Genomic DNA, 17,648 nt, shown 5'->3' with positions numbered 1-17,648 from the left:
TGGTGGCCCTCCTCTGGACTTGCTCCAGCAGGCCCATGTCCTTCTTATGTTGAGGGCTCCAGAGCTGGACACAGGACTCCAGGTGGGATCTCACCAGAGCAGAGTAGAGGGGCGGAATCACCTTCCTTGGCCTGCAGGTCATGTTCCTTTTGATGCAGCTCAGGACAAGGTTGGCTTTCTGGGCTCCAAGTGCACATTGCTGACTCATGTCAAGCTTCTCATCCAACACCCCCAAGTCCTTCTTGTCAAGGCTGGTCTCAATCCATTCTCCATCCAGCCTGTATTTTTGCTTGGGATTGCCCCGACACATGTCCATGACCTTGCACTTGGCCTTGTTGAACTTCATGAGGTTCACACAGGCTGACCTCTCAAGCTTGTCAAGGTGTCTCTGGATAGCACCCCTTTCCTGCAGCGTGTCAACGACATCACACATGATGCACCTCAGCAAGGGTGTCTGAGATCAAATGGGGCTGCAGCCTTCTGTCAGAGTATAGAAACATTCAGCAGCCAAATACTTATGAGATTGAATTTGGAGAGCAGATTTTCTTGTTGGGAAGGGGAGTGAATGGAGAGCAGCTGTATGATCAAACCTTAAGCTAAATGGCTCTTGTCAGAGTGAGCTACTGAGACTGCTGAATATATTAAATAAAATGAGGTCATTTAAAGTGTAGAATAAATAATACAAAAAGAATTATGCAGTACAAATCAGATTACATGCTTTCCTTTCAAGCATCCTCATTAAGTAGCTGTTAGCTGCTTATTTAATGATCTTTATTCAGATTTTCAGATGCTGATATCTGTGTTTACTTTTTACTCCATGAGAAAGCAAATGGGATATGAATTCATATTTTATGAGATATTATTTATTGAAAATTTTCAGGAGGAGAGAGAAAGAAAGTTATTTTTGTGCATATTTCTTGAATGGCTCTTTTGTGTTAACAGTAGAGGTTGGTTGTTAGCAAGAACACAAACATAAAATCATTAGGTTTTATTTGGAAGTAACACCGTAGGGTAAGTAAATTGAGGTAGCTAAATCTGGGGTGTTCTGTTGTATCGCATGATACAGATATCATGGAGCTGTTGGGCACATAAGCCTTGTTCCTTACAGACACTTCTACTCAGTGCTGTCACTAGGGAGGAAGAGGAAAGTGTATAAAGACCAGCGTCTAGATTCTTTAGTGGACAAGATGTACCAACTATTTACCAAATAATATACTTGAAACTGAGCTGGAGCATAGCTTTTTGTTAGTACCTGTAAAACTACTATCTTTCTTATTTAGACAAACATGAAGTTTTCTTCCCTGGTAGTGCAGTGCTCAAGCAACCATGACCTGATGAGTTAGACCAGCTTATTTAACTGCAGAATACCTTATAGGGTGACTTCTTTGGCAGTCAAACAGCACAGTCTAAAGAAGAAGAGGTGCAAAATCATTGCTATACTTGGCAGTCTCCAGCTTCTTTAGGAGCCTGTTGGAGCTTCTGGCAACACAGGAAAATTAGAGCAGCTTTCCATTGCTGAAAGTGAAATAGTCATACATATTCTCTTAGCTGCATAAAGAACTGGCTAGCTACTATGAAGACCCGTCAGATGAAAGTGGAATAAAAAAGGAGCAAGCATCCTGGAGTTGCAGAGTGGGAAAAGGGAACTTAGAGAAGCAACTTCCTCAGCTTTACTGGCCTAGATCACTATCTTGGTCACCTTCCTCTTTTCCATGGGTAATGGAGTTGCCACAGGCCTATTACAGTTTGTACATCTAGTTGTGAGCAAAGTCATCAGGGCAGGGACTTAGAGTGACAGTTCTGCGCAGATATCCAGTGTAATGCAGTTGCAGGGTCACTTAGTTTGTGTGGCTGTACTGCCTTTGCTGATATAAAGCCTGTTTCTGTATCTACACAGAACTACGTATGAGCCCAGCTCTGCAACATGAATGTTGCAGTGCAAAATTAGAACCAAGTGGAAAAAGCTGTTCCACTGGCAACCCTCAACAAGCCCTGGATGCTGTAGTGAAGTCTTAGACACCTCCTGAGCAAAGCCTTTGGGTTAATTACCTCCTAATTTTCCTTTTTCAACTCATGAACACCACAGACCCTGTAGCTCATGGAGCCTTCCTCACAGAAGGGGGAGGTTGGGTGGTAATGAACTGAAGCAGCTTGAAACTCCCGGTCATCTTTCTGATGGTAATAAGATTTAAAGCATGACAACACAGGGAAGAAACCAGCAGGCTTGGAATATACCAGAGATACTGAAATCTGGCGGAGTGATTTTTGGTTTGTAACACTTGCAGAATAATGTATGCTTTATGAGTAACAACATGTCCTTTTGCAGCATATGAAAATAACTGCTCAGAAACAAAACCCTGTCAGTAGTAGCGATGCTGTAAAATTAACTTCATATCTGTATTTTATTCTCATGTTTTTATGTATCTGCTGGTATTGCAAATAGAAAAATGCTGAGCAATCTGGCAGAAGCTGAAGGAGCTCTGAACAGAGGAGAGCTTTCTCATGGAGAGCATGAGCTGTTCATTTGCTAGCCCAATTGCAAAAACAATTAGTAAATAAATAACCACCCTGAGCATCACTCAAAGGTGTTGATTGTTTTCTTAATGTTGATATTTTCTTACCCACTTTTGTTGCCCCAAGAGCTCACCTCATTCAATGGTTCGTATAAACTTATGGGGTTGAAAAACCTCTGGACAGGAGGGACTGTTGTTAGAATTGAGCTTCTCACATTTCTGTCACTGAAGTGGTTCTTTGGAAATGTTAAATCAGAGTGTGTGTTCATGACCTCCAGTCTACCGATGTTCTCCAACAAGATGTCAGTGGAATGTTTTCATCTATTGCACACATGATTAATTAGCCTGTCAGCTTACATCTTGTATCCATTCTAGTGTTTTTGAAAGGGGAGGTGATTTTTGAAGAGTTCAGCATGATTGTTGAAGATACTGCATATAACTGGGTCAGTTATATTTTATTTTATTTTAAAGCCATCATCTTCACAGTGAAATCCATTTGTTGCCACTGCATTGTATAGATAAGTCCATCAAAAGTACAAATTTACAGAGAACAAGGTCTTAAAAATGCTAACATCCTTGCTCTGTAAGCTGAGTGAAATAATTGCATTGGAGAAAGTGCAAAGTTTTCTAATCCCTTCAATTCATTATTAAACATTGAAACTGAATTGTGATAACGTTATCAGAAGATCCTTTCAGTGAGCAAGCATGTTTAGTGAACTTAGAGGTTTCTCTACTGAATACAGCAATGGCAATTCAGTGTAGGGCGAAGTGGATTGCTAGTGAGAGAAATTACAGAGATGCCTTAGACTATTTTAGGTCGTTTTCATCCTCTTCAATAGCAGGGCAAGAATGGGGCAACACATCTGTAACCCCAAACTGTGAAAGGCCTCTACTATCACGTGTTTGAGGTAAAAAATCCAAACAAACTCCTGCCTTTCTAGGAACCCAAAGCATCAATACTCCCACCCAGAAGGTTCTGGCTTTGTCCTGTCAGCTTTTATTGGGAAGGCTGATGTGCCACCACAGGTACCTGTCTAGGAGGAATTCAGAATAGATCATGTTATGAAGTTGAATGACATTTCAAAAGAGAATTTGGTGTTACAATTAATATAAATACATGAGGTGTACTTTGCTAGTTATATTATTAATTCTCATATTTAATTCAGAAAAAAAATTATTTTTTTTCCTTTACTTTAAGCTGCTGCAGTATTTCCAGTTCACCACACCTGAAAGCTGCAAAACGTAGATGCTCCTGGGTAAAGACCACACAGAATAGAAGTAAAGGGCTCTTCCCACTCCAGGCAGGGAAGCTTGATCAGTGTGGAAATGGCAACTTGTGCACAGGGTAAGATCTAGAGCACCTTGTCATTGAAAAACATGTCTGGAGGACAGGATTTCTGAATTCTGCCCACAGAGGGTAGGATGGGCAACACTCACTACATCAATCAGCAGCCTTTTGTTATTATTCCTAGTGCTCAGTGTTTGGCATCATGTCATAGAGTTAAGAACCCCGCTCTGTTTAAAGGTCATCTCATGCAAGGACTCTGAAACTGCAGCCTTCATTGTCATGTGCTAAAATATCTGTATCTCTGCAAGTATTGGTAGGGTTATTGGGACAAACAAGGCAGAACTGAGCACTGAGCTCTAGAGACAGAGGAATCTAATCACGGATTTTTTTTTTTTTTAATGTTGACGAGATTAGCTGGTGCAAATGTGCAGTGTATGAGGACATTGTTCTCAAGGTTAAAATAATTATTTGGTAGTGTGTACTGATGGTTTCAGTTGCCTGAAATTTCACTCGCCTAGCACATGGAGTCCATCACCTCGAAGGGCAGTGCCAACATTTAAAACCAAGTTCACTCCTCTTACAGGTATGTGCCTAGCATATGTGGCTTAACTGGTATATGTATGGTCAGCCAAGCTGCAAGGGCTTCCACCTAGCTTTTTTTCTTTGAGCTGTCTTCTTATAGTGGAGTTTAGTAGAATTTATACCTGCCATGCATTCCATGGATGTTGGTTGGTTTTGACTTTGACAGACATTGAGTGGTTGGATGGCATCTAACTCCAGTTGCCATTTGTTGCTGCTTTTTCTTGGAGGGGGAGGAGGCATAATCTGCACACAGCAGAAAATGTAGAAAATACTCATATTCTCCCAAGTCACTTGGGAATGATTGATGGGAATGAAGTATGAGAGGGAGGAAAAGGTATTGGTGCAGTGAAGAGGATAAGCAGAGGTGGAATGAAGGGGAAGATCCAGACTCTCCTTAAATATGAAGCCTGACGCTAATGGGGTGGAATACTCTTTTTGTTCAGTCTGGATGTCAGTCAAGCTCTGCCCCATCTCTGCCCTGCCTTCCTTGATGCCTCACACCTGTGGGCAGAGCACTCAGAACAATCTTGGCTCTCAGACCAGAGCAATTAAAAAGATTAACTCTGTGCTGGGGTGTTATCTCTTGTTCTCAAACTAAGTCCAAATAATGACCATGCTAGCTATGAAACAGAAAGGTTTCTAACTGCATGAAGAAAATTAACTCGAGTCAAACCAGCACAGTTGTCTGTACCCATGCTTGAATGAAAAGCTGAGGCCAATAGGACAAATTCTCAGAGGGAACCTTATGCTGTATAGTTGTAGGCATTTAATTTAAGTGTTAGAATTAAGAATGCAGGCCAAGTCATAGAGGCAATGGTCAGACAGTTGACTTCCCCAGACTCAAGTTTCTGAACATGTAAGCTGAGAGTTTGCTTCTCACTGACTACTCATACACTGATCATTCTAATATTAGGCTACTGAAATCATGTGTCTGAAATCAGAAGGTGTGTGTACCTACATGTGACAGTAGAAGCCATCTGTATATTCTAATGTTTTGACATCAAAATGAAGACTTATCATCACCTTTGGTTTTATTTTACTTTCTGTTTCTTTTCCAGCTCACCTATGCTAGAATCATGTGTGGTATTTCTCTTCCACCCCACTCTTTTCACTGTTTTCTCTAGCCTGTGTTCTGTTTTGTCTGTGCTCCTCTGTATTTGTAGTGTTCAGAGAAATAAGAGCAATTCCTTTGCCTCATGAATCTCCAATTCTCTTCCTTCTTCTCCTTGCTGGACTGGGGCTTGGTACAATAGAAAGAGTAGATTGTGAAATGGGTTATCATGGGGTGGGTTCAGTTTGAAACAGCTGTGTTTCACCCCTATCTTGCCCGTTTTGTGTCTCTGCTGATTTGACACCCTGATCAAATGGCTGAATTTGAAGAGTTCACAGTGTCTTAAAATTTGGAGTGCTCCTACAGTGCATTTTAGTGAAGGGAACTGAGTGTGTCCTAAGCAATAAAAAACTCAGAGTCTGCAAAGATCAGGCAGAATGGTTTTTCCTCACAGAGTAACTTACAATAGAAAACAAATCACCATGTTCAAACTATTTTTGGTTTAACTGTATTAAACCTCAAATGTTTGTAAAATTTGTTTTCATCATCAGTTCATATTTCCCGAATATCTGAACAGAGACACCAGATATGTACAAAGCAAGTGACTGGCTAAAGTGAACAAGCTTTAGTCCAGGAGTGGTACTTTAACCAGAGTTTTAGAAGATTAGATTTCACATGGAGTTTTGTTTTATACAGTTCCGGTTAACTGCAACCATGGATGAAGTATACAGTTTTAAGAGTCTAAAATCAAAGGGTATTCTATGCAATGATGTTAATGATTAACTAAAACCATGTTGAATTTAAAGGTAGACTTGTTTCTAAACAGAGTCTATTTTTGAGGTCAATGCACAATCGACTTATGAAACACACATGAAAGCAAGAACATCATCTGCAAAAAAAAACCCAAAGAATATGCATAAAATCCAGCGTTAACTAGTTAAAGCTAACAAAAGGAGCAAGATGCATCTGTATACAATTTATCTTCTCTTTGAAGGATTTAATGTAGAAGTTCAAAAGCCTAGTTCTACATCTAAAACCTATTAACACTTCATAAAAACATTTATTCATAGAATTGTAGAATCATAGGTTGGAAAAGACCTTTAAGATTGTTGGTTCTAACTGTAAACCTAACACTGCCAAGCCCATCACTAAACCATGTCCCTAAGCACCACCTCTACAAGACCTCCAGGGATGGTGACTCAACCACTTCCCTGGGCAGCCTGTTCCAATGCTTGACAACCCTTTCCCTGAAGAAAATGTTCCTTATATCCAGACTAAACCTTCCGTGGTGCAACCTGAGACTGTTTCCTCTCATCCTATCATATTGAAACATGTATATCTAACAGCCATTCATACAAACCTGTGAATGGCCCTGAAAGAGACATAAGGACAAGTACACATATCCATTTAGTAGGAAAAGTGCCCCAGCAAATCATCATGAACATGATGAATGTGAAACTGGGCCAAGAGTGGCATCACACAGTCAAACCTTCTTATTTCCAGTCAGAAATCTAGTTGCTACATTTTGTACTAAATCAAGCATATTAATCATCTGGGTGGGAAGCTGCTAAGTATAGAATTGCAAATATCAGTAGGATAGATCAGAAATAAAAGATGCTGTTATCAGTGTTAGACAGGGAGCAGAGCTCATGCTAAAAACTGCTTTACCCCCCTACAGTGATCTGCAGATCCACCGGAACACCTGAATGATAATTCTGTGATTTGCAAAGACACCATAACTACTTTGGTTTTTCCTGCTTCCTGAATTTTGGCAGTAGGAATGAGACAATCTGTTTAATTTTCTGGGTGAGAGGAATAAACAATGCTGTTTCACCATACTACACAGTCTGTCACTTTTGCATTTGATAGTGCCATTCATATCGTACTTTAGGCCAGCTGTGGGCGTGTAATCATGACTGGAGCAGATATTTTAAAAACTGGATTTTGATGATTGGTTATTCTGAAGCACAGCAATCTAAGGACAGGAAAATAAATATTTCAGACTGGCAACTAACACTATCATAAGTAGTCAAGTTTAGTACCATATCTGAGTCTGTTAGACTAGTTGATTAAACAGACACTAAAAGGGTTAATTGTTGAGACTCCAAAAATAAACTCATGTATGATTCATGGAAGGACCAGTACCCAGGGTAACCAGTTAGTAGAGTTCAATCACTGACCAAGCAAGTACAAACATAACACATTTTAATTTTAGGCTCTTGAGACCATATACTCAGTTGCTGCAGTTGCTACTCGTATACTGCAACTCATGGTTGCAGTTCACAGGAACTGGATCAAACGAATCTCCGTGTGCAGTGTCATCTCCTCAGACTCTGAGAAGTATAACTCCTGATCTGAAGTCTGTTCACTTTAACCCATCACTCTGTACATATCTGGTGTCTCTGTTCAGATATTCAGGGGATATGAACTGAGAATGAGAGCACATTTTAGAAATGTATGTTTTTCTTGTAAACAAATGAAGGTTAATACAGCTAAACAAATAAAGCATGGTTTGAACATGATGCTCTGCCCAAACCTTGAATGGTCTGCTACTTTATTGTTGCTCAGGATACAGATAATTCCATTTAGTGAAATACACTGTGAAAGCACTCTGCTTTAGGGCATTTGTTGAAATCTTGAAGCTCACTAGTCTGAACAGAATTCTGTAATTCTGGGGAGAATGCAAAAGCAAGCAATGCTTCCTCTGTCTGTCCTGTATCTAGCATCACTGCCTTTGTCTGCTGTGCAACTCAAGTGTACAAATAGCTTCATAGAAGCAATAGTTAAATTCTGTTTAGGACACTAAGATAAATGGGCATTGACAGCTTGTGGAAGTGAGGGAAAAGGTTGTTTTGTGCTATGAAGATACAGGTAAGGATCCCATACCGTGAGGTAGTTAGTTGAACCAAATCTCTGATTTCTTAAAGGTGTCATAGTGTTAATACTTTCACTATACAGCTCTAGTAAGTGCAGTAACACTAGATAACTCATAATCTGTCTAATGGAGACAAATAGCTATGAACGCATGTCAGAATAATTAACGTTGAGTCAAGTTAATTTGATTTGTTCATTTAACAAATTGAATCGTTTCAGCTAATTACATGCCGTGGCATAAATGCCATGAGGAATGTTCAGAAAAGAAAACTATTCCTTTTTTTCCTCCACCAAATTAATGAAACTATTAAGGAAAATGTACACTCAGAGTATGCAAACGATGTCCAGCTTCACACGCTGAATTTTGCAGCCTCCATTATGGCGTGACTCTTCCTGGGCTTCTTGTTGGATTGACGAATGCAACACCCTCCTCGTAGCCCCAGACTACTCTCTGGAGAAGCCTTTCATCTTAGCTGTTCTGCTCCACTGCTACACAAGGAGCCTGCCTTTCCCTGTTCGATGTGGACATCTCAGCTGGTTGTGTAAGACTGTGTCCCTGCCTCCTGTAACTCTGATGAAGAAATGGGCAAAATGAGGGACTGCTCAAAATTCTAGTAACTTTTCAACTTCTCGGACTATTGCCTTTTCTGAGTGGGAACGATGGTGGCTTAAGAGGTTAGAGATATTAAAGTTTACTTATAATAAACACAGAAATATGTAAAATTCAACTTTTTGGGGTTATGTAGAAAACACTCTGTGAAATCAATGTGACTGCCCTTTGTTCTTTGCAGTGTATCCTTTTATAGATCATAGCAGTTTTACTCTCTTCTGATTTTCATTTGTTGTTGTTTTTTTTTTCTCGAATATTTTGAGAGTGAAACTGGCAATATATATAGCAAACAAGTTATATTTACATGTCTTCATGATTTTTAAAACCTAGACACTCTACAAAATTGCTTTCAGCACTACTTCAGAAAGCTTGCAGAAGAACACTTTGATGCTTCTGGTTTAACAAATGTTACTTAGTCTCACTTTCATTCCTTATGAAACAACACTTAAGTGACATAAATGTAGCAAAGCAAAAGGCAGAGTTCAGACACTTGTGCTTGGTGGAGTACCAATATGCTTAGAAAACTTGAAATGAAAATTTGAAGCTACGCGTGAAAGAAATACTGTCCATATCTTTGTATAATGATACTTTAACATAGATTGTACTGCTGAGGTAGAAAGTCTTGAATCTGTATAGCTGTGCTTGACCTCTTCCCAATTTTGTTTCCATGTTGCGGTTCCCTGTCAAGTTCACTGCACACATATTGGTGTGTACTTTGGTTCTACTTGGACACATGTTGAATGGTTCCCTTGGCAAGAGAATTTGAATAGACATGGCAGTCGCCAGGGGTAGCATAATGCAGCCTTTAAAGTTATGAATGCTCTGTCTGCATGGAAAAGCAGCAGGCTGTGCAAAGATGCCCATGTCAGGTCTAAATGTGCTAACTGGAGGACAAAAAACAGTAGAGTTGGATACTGTGATGCCCTAACTGGCCTAGCACAGCCGGCTGTATTGTGTGGCCAGCAGGACTAGGGCAGCAGTCATCCCCCTGTACTGGGCACTGGTGAGGCCCCACCTTGAATCCTCTCTTCAGTTTTGGGCCTCTCACTACAGGAAAGACCTTGAGGTGCTGGAGACAGTTCAGAGAAGGGCAAGGGAGCTGGTGAGGGGTCTGGAGCACAAGTCTGATGGAGAGCAGCTGAGGGAACTGGGGCTGTTTAGCCTGGAGAAAAGGAGGCTGAGGGGAGACCTGATCACTGTCTACAACTACCTGAAAAGAGGTTGCACCATGGAGGGTGTTGGTCTCTTCTCCAAAGTAGCAAGTGACAGGACAAGAGAAAATGTCCTCAAGTTGCACCAGGGGAGATTTAGATTGGATATTAGGAAAAACTTCACAGAAAGGGTTGTCAGGCATTGGAAGAGGCTGCCCAAGGAAGTGATTGAGTCACCAGTCCTGGAGGTAGATGTGGCAGTTAGGAACATGGTTTAGTGGTGAGTCTGGCAGTGTTTTAAGTTTATAGTTGGACTTGTTGATCTTAAGGGGCTTTTCCAACCTAAACAATTCTATGATTCTGTGATAATGACTATGTAGGGAGCCATATTCATGGTCAGTGTGGACAAACTCAGAAACTAATTGTGCCAAATCAGGTGAAGAGTCTGGCTTCTTGCTAAGCTGTGTCTGTTTTATTGTTTCCATATCGTCCCAGTCTCATTTACTTTTTCTTAAATCTGTGTATTGGTTACACCCCATCTGTTTTGTATTTTGTAAGCCTCATGGGCAGATGCTCTTCTCTCTTCATGTTTCTTAACTGGGAGTCCAGAGTCTCCCAAAGTGTAACGAGTACAAGAGTAACCTGGATGTCCTCCTGTGTCATCACTGGCTTAAATTTCTCCTCAGCAGGCGGGCCAGCTTCTTGGCAGGGATGCTTTTGCCCCATTTTTCATTCTTATTCAAGGCAACTTGAAACTAATAGAGCCACACGCAAAACCATATATGACTTAGATGCAACAATACTGATAAAACAGGATGATGAAGAATGTGAGAAGAAAAGTGGCGAAAGCAGGCAAGATGAAAATGCAGTAAGTAGGGAAATAGCTCACCTTCCATTGAGAAAATAATTCAACAAAAGTTGCATGATTCTGACACATTTAATCTTTAAAATAATTTATGAGAAATACTTGTATTTTAAAGATCTCAGTTGTCTGTTGACAGAATTTGGCTGAATTTGTGTGTGTGTGAGTGTAGACACAGATATGCATACATAGATGGCCAAAGAAAGTAGTGAATAAAAATTATTTGACTTCACTTAAAAAAGAAAAGAATCCACAGTATGTATGACCCACCCTGTGTATCATCATCAAACTGAAACAATTATACAGCATTTCTCCCACAGCATTTTAAAATTAACAACAAATATAGAATTAAATTCTGTCCTGTGACCCTGCAAGGGGCAGCTTATTACAGACTGTGTTTTAATAGACTTTCTTGCATCCATGTGTCAGATTAAATGGTAGAAATGCCAACTGGATGATAATGTAGTATCATTTCTGGAAGTATTGGCTTTTATAGTTAATCTTCAATGTGATACTTTACTGTAGGCATGTGCATACATTAGATAACCTTGGCATACAGAGAGTATTTTAAGACCCACATAATTTTGAAACACCCTCTAATATTCAGTGAAGGTCACGATACATTCCATGCACATAAGATCAGAAACAAACTTTCCAGGCTTATTTTACTTCTCAGGATAGATGCCAAATTGGGAGCCCACAGTGATGTATTTTCTTTTTCTGTAGGACAGTTAAAGTGGTATAACAAGCTTTTGCATGCTGTTCCCCTGACATCTGAGCCCTGGTCTAAGGCAACCACCTTAGAGGTGCCGAGGAGAATAATACATACAGCTCTCTTCACATGCTTACCTTTTAGCTGAGATTTCCAAACCAAATGTTGCCAGCTAACAATCTATACTATTATGGATTCTGGGATCTTGGAATGTTTGCCTGGAAACAAGACTGAGGTCAGAAAATTCACTTTAGTAACTAAACTTCAGCATCTGATGCTACCAGTAGTGTCCAGAATCAACCTGTTAAATCGAAGGCAACACTATCCATAACTACTTCTGTTATCACTTTCTATTTATCCATTGATTATACCAAAAAATAGCTGCTTCCTTAAGCTTTATATTTAATCAGTGTCATTTTATATCCACAAAATAAATGGTTAACACTCCGTAATTCAGACATTTTGTAATCAACAACATACATACATATTTTTCACATTGAGTTAGCTGCTTCTTAGAGGAAAGAAGAAATGCATGTAATATTACATTCAAAATAATTCTGTGAAATGTATCTGGCCCCTTTATACAACAACCTGCTGCATGGGGGAGAGGAGAAAAGAAAATCCTGGCCTTGATGTCAAAACAAATGTAAACTACTTTTTTTATGTTGACTTACGTAACAAGTGAGGCATGAAAACAAAAGCGCAGTGTCCTGAGTAGTAGCAGTGAATATTTTATCTTACCAACAAAAAGCAACAAGAGACTAAATGTTTAAAGTGTATGCCCTGCTGACAGTGCGCTCTCGTTATGACAGTAATGGTATTTGCCATCTCAGCTGCACTCAAGCCTGTGCTGTGAAAGCACCCATTTCTCAGAACGCATGTCGCTGCCTCTTGCCCTTTACTGGCCCTTAGCCAGGCAAAGGAGCTTTTCTTTGTTGTTTATGTTGCCCTGCATAAATGGTTGTTTAAACACTTTTTTTGCCCAAAGTGAAACTGGAGAGATTTTGGCATCATTAGTTCTTCTGAAATTTTCACAGTGACAAAAAGCATCTGTAGGTTAGTGAACATACCTTTTTTTTTTTTAATGTGTATATGTGTATGTAAACCAGGCTTTCTCCGACTTTTTACAAGTATCCAGTGTAAATGCCTTTCTAAAATTCAGTGGCTGGATTCTCAAAGAGATGTAGGACTACCACAGCTATTGCTGTGATTTGGTTGCTTGACTGTGGTTAGTAAGAATATTTAGAGGGTGATTCATGACTGTGAGTAGCAAGCATTCACCACTTTCTACTGGGGAATGTTTTGACTCTGTCTAATGAGTTAAGAGTTAATGAGTTGATTAGGGATAAAGGAAGATGCTGCTCTGGGAGTGTGTTTTTGCATGTGAGTGCTCTCCAGTTTTTCCTGGCAGCCACTTGTTCAGTATTCTCTCCAGACTGAAACATGATATTCAAAGGGAATTGGAGAATGTTGCTTGTAAATTATGGACTTACCACCTCATGGATACTGTCCTGCCAGACTATACTTCACACCTCGACTTTATCTCCTGTCTTGTAATCTTGTAAGGTTTGTATATTCTCCACTTAAGATTGTTCCCCATCACTGCATCCATTCCCAGTCCAAGTCTTTTGTGTGGAGTCCCAACACTCCCATGCCGATTTATTGTTTCCTACTTCATAATTGAGCGATTTAGTAGTATTTTGGTGATTCAGTCATGGAAGACTGGATATTAGGAAAAAACTCTTCACAGAGAGGGTTGTGAAGCAGTGGAACAGGCTGCCCAGGGAAGTGGTGGAGTCACCATCCCTGGAGGTGTTTAAAGGCACATAGATGAAGTTCTTAGGAACATGGCCTAATGCTAGAGTTAGGTTATGTTTGGACTCAATGATCTTGAGGGTCTCTTCCAACCAAAATGATTCTATGATTCTAAGCAATGTGGCAGAGGAAAAAGTATGTTCAGGAAATCTGTGGATTGTGGTGTGGTGAATGGGGGCTAAGCAGAAGGCATAAATTTAATCCTAGAATTATGCATAATGCTTGATCTAGTAGGGCAGCGTGCAACAGCAGATTAGCCTTAGCCATCTGAGCAAAATTTGCAACAAGAATCTTTTACCTCAGATGAATCTGCAAACTTGCCCCTTCTTCTTGTAGCCTGACTGAGAAAGCAGCATGAAGTCCTGTTCCCAGCCTCTTGCTTTATGCCACTCCTATGAGATCAGTGGGAAAAATCCATTTGATTTCATCCCGGTGATTTGTTCGAGGGTGTCTGTCAGGAAGTGGGAAGAGCTATCACTAGCTTAGACCAACATACAGCTAAATGTGACTGGTTAGGTTCTGCATTATCCAGAAGTCAAAGCATGAAGTGGGTTGCTTCCAGTTCCACTTTGTTCTTAGGTTCAGTCTTGCATTCTCGCTGCTGCCAGGCTGCAGGGCACCCTGTCCCCCTGCCGCAGTCAGAATCACTGCAGAGCCCCCAGTAGCTGCCAAGGTGACCTCTGTTCCAGACCAGTGCCTCCGTCTGTCTCTGCTCCGAGCAGGGATGCAGATCTCCTTGCAGGAGGTGTCACTAACCTGTATGGCAGGCACCCCAGCACGAGAACCAAAGCTTGCTGCCTTTCAGAAGTGGGGCTGTTCAGGTAGATATGCCCAATATAACTTTAATCCAGTTGGTTGGGGTACCAGTGGCAAGTGAATCTTGGTAGCATACACTTTGTGCTCAAGCACCCAAACCTGCTTGGGTGCTGGCTTCAGGCTGCATTCTCAGCTCCCACATATTCATTGCAATTGGTACCTAAGCTTGGTGAGTTTAAATTGGGAATGACCAGCAGTGCTGCAATAATATTTCTGACTGTACTACAGGCATACATTTTATCCTCACACTATAGGCATTTTTGTAATAGATACATTACATAGATGGGGCAAAACAATTAAAAAAAAAAAAAGTAACTTAGTTTCTTTATTAAGTTGCTGAAATGTAAATTGCCATTTGTCCAAAGGACCCATTTTCCCTTCCAGTATTCGTTGACAACCAGGATATATCTCAAACCTCTAGAAAAGAAATTTCTGAAAATGATAATACACTGGGTTTGTTTCCATTCATTCACTGATTAAACACTCTAGAAGTACCAGCATGGCTTCTGACCTTATTGTAGTTTAAGTTCTTTCCCCAAGTGACTATCAAGCAAAGATAGTCTTAAATAATAGGGGAAAAATAACGCTGTAGAGAAAAGTTTCTTGGGATTGAAAGGATAGGATTGTTTTTCATCTAGCAACACCCTAATTTTATTGTCATTTTAAAATTTTGTTATACAGATTGACTCTCCAATCAAGCTCCAGATGCGTTCATTTGAGTAGCCTTAACCTCCCTATGGACTCAATATATGTATCACGAAATGGCATTACTCACTGGGAATGCAGATCCTGAGTTCACCTCCTACTCCTTTAATAACTTGGAAAACCTATGTGAAGTGCAAACCAAGAAAGGATTCTTCTACAAAAAGGCCAAACTTCTGCACCCTGGGGAAGACTTGTGCTGCTTAGCCCTCCTGGATGACCGGACCAGGTTTGTGATCATCAACGTAGGTGGTATTAAATACAAAGTTCCATGGACTACCTTGGAAAACTGCCCCTTGACCAGGCTTGGGAAGCTAAAATCTTGCAGCAATTATGATGAGATCATGAACATCTGCGATGATTATGATGTTAGCTGCAATGAATTTTTTTTTGACCGTAATCCTAGTGCCTTCAGGACAATCATGACTTTCCTGACAGCTGGGAAGCTGCGGCTTCTCAGGGAGATGTGCGCTCTTTCTTTTCAGGAGGAGCTTGTGTACTGGGGGATAGAAGAGGACCACCTGGAGTGGTGCTGTAAAAAGAGATTGCGACAGAAAGAGGAGGAGGCAGCTGAGGCCAGGCTGTATGAAGGGGAGATGGTATTTAGTGAAACTACGCAATGTGCCTTCCAGGACAATAGCCGATTGAGTTTGTGCATGAGAAAGCTCAGGGATATGGTGGAGAACCCCCACTCAGGGATCCCAGGAAAGATCTTTGCTTGTATTTCAATCTCTTTTGTTGCCATCACTGCAGTCAGCCTCTGCATCAGCACCATGCCAGATGTCAGAGAAGAAGAAGATCGGGTGAGTGCAGCTTTTCTCAGAGTAAAGTGTGTTTGCATTGTTGTCTCCTCAGGGAAGGTGATGGGCAAAATCCCTCCAGCAATCATGCAAGTATCACATTCAGTATTTATGATGTGGAGAGCTGACTGGGGTAGAGCACAGAAAGCATTATGTCACTTAATACAGAGGGCAGACTGGGCCAAACTCTGCCTTGCCATCACAGCTTTGCCAGTTCACACCAGCAGACAGCTTTACCCAACAGATTTGGTTTATGACATCTCTAACCAGACGACAAACTAGGTGTTATGGGTATAAAAATCAGCCTTGCTTGAGGCTTAATGTTTTGAAGTTAGGTTAAAAGCTAACAGATCCGTTTTCTTTAGACATACTTGCACAAATCACTTTGAATGAACTCTCAGTACCACTCTGTAAAAACCACATCTAAAAGATTTTGATGTTATAGGTGAGGTAAAGGGCAGGGAAGCTGAGGCAGCAATTTAACAACAGGAACAAAGCGAATGTCTCAGTTTTCAGAAATACTTAGTATTCTCATGGGTAAGCTGTGGATGTTTCATGTCCTTGAAAATCAAGTTTTATGGATATTTTGTTTATTCTTCAATTCAACAAATGTCCTAAGGGTTTAGTTCCTTATTTGTGCAAGCAGTTCAGTTTCCTAGGATTAGGTGTATGTAGGCCAATGAGAGCTCATCTGAAGATCAATAGAGAAGGACATCCACACTTTCATTAAAAATGTGCTGAAATACAATATAAGGGCTTTGAGGGGTGGGGACTTTTAGAAGAGTTCATGGCCTCTTTATGTTTACTCAAATCCAAGCTTGACATTAAATATTTGAGCTTCTTTTCCAGCCCCATGGTCATTAAATGGGATTGTGAACTTCAGCTACTTCATTCACCCCATCAGGTTCTGCCTCTCAGCCGAAGGCTATGCTCACATGAAAGCAGAACCCTTCTTGTGTGCCATCACCCGAGTGCTGGGTGGCTCATCACTCACTGTCGCTAGTAGAAAAGAGAGCGCTCATTGCCTGACAGGAGGCATTTACTGCTTTGTAGCTTTGAAAGTGAAAAGCATGTTGATGGAAAATGCATCCAGCAACTCCAGAGAGATCCCTGCATTTGACTGAGTACCTCATGTGCAGTTAAACCTATCCTTTGCTTGCAAGGTGTGCTCAGGTTAGATATCAACTGAGTTCTTTGATTTAGAATCACACTCATTCAGTAGCAGCCAGGAAAAGAAGGCAAAACATTTTGTATGTTGCCTGATATTTGATTTGTTGTAAGATCTTTGTTTTAAAGGCTTTTTATGATCTAAAATTTGCGTATAGTAGTACTGGGTACTAGTTAAAACTATGTTGTCCTAATAACTTTATGAAGATCATTTCTCAAACATATGTCTTTTACTGGAATTAACCAACAGGGCTCCGGTCTGCTGGAATTAAAACCACAAGGGATATTTTACTGCTGAAAACTAAGATGTATTTGGCGTTTAGATGTTCCTGGGTTTAAGTGAGAGCTGAACAATTGCTTTCAGAATTACCAGAGTTTAAGGACCTTGTATTTTTACTAGCTATCTGAACATAAATAGGGACTCATAGTAATAGGTTAATAATATTTGTTGTGTGGAGGAGGGTAATAATGAAGATGAAGCAAGCATATGAGAGAAGCCTGGATTTCTTGGTAAGCTGAAGCCATTAAAAGTAACACGTTTTCATAGTCAAATGCAAAATTGTGCAAAAAAAAAAAAGATGAATGCCGGCTCTGCTTTTGCAAAAGCAGAGAGTCTGATTCCCAAAACAAGATTCTAAATAGGATTTAGGGTACAAGCAACTGAGTCTAAGTTCCTGTTGCAGCATAAAGTCAGAAGGGTCAATG

At 40.5% G+C, this 17,648-nt stretch overlaps 2 protein-coding genes across 2 annotated transcripts in view; one reads left to right on the top strand and one right to left on the bottom strand.

The window, feature by feature from the left end:
• The window catches only part of SLC66A2 (solute carrier family 66 member 2), a 559,480-nt gene that overhangs the window by 446,983 nt on the left and 94,849 nt on the right, over nucleotides 1-17,648 (bottom strand). The window lies entirely within an intron of this gene.
• The window catches only part of KCNG2 (potassium voltage-gated channel modifier subfamily G member 2), a 60,748-nt gene that overhangs the window by 19,186 nt on the left and 23,914 nt on the right, over nucleotides 1-17,648 (top strand). The window contains exon 2 of the mRNA XM_082045182.1: nucleotides 14,956-15,779. Within this exon, the coding sequence (XP_081901308.1) occupies nucleotides 15,024-15,779 (756 nt within the window). The 5' untranslated portion in view covers nucleotides 14,956-15,023. The remainder of the gene's footprint in view (nucleotides 1-14,955; nucleotides 15,780-17,648) is intronic.

Source organism: Streptopelia decaocto (genome assembly GCF_964273445.1).
Source record: "Streptopelia decaocto genome assembly, chromosome: 2".
Classification (NCBI taxonomy): Eukaryota; Metazoa; Chordata; class Aves; order Columbiformes; family Columbidae; genus Streptopelia; species Streptopelia decaocto.
Note: the sequence above shows the minus strand (reverse complement) of the source record. Positions and strands in the feature narration are given on the sequence as shown.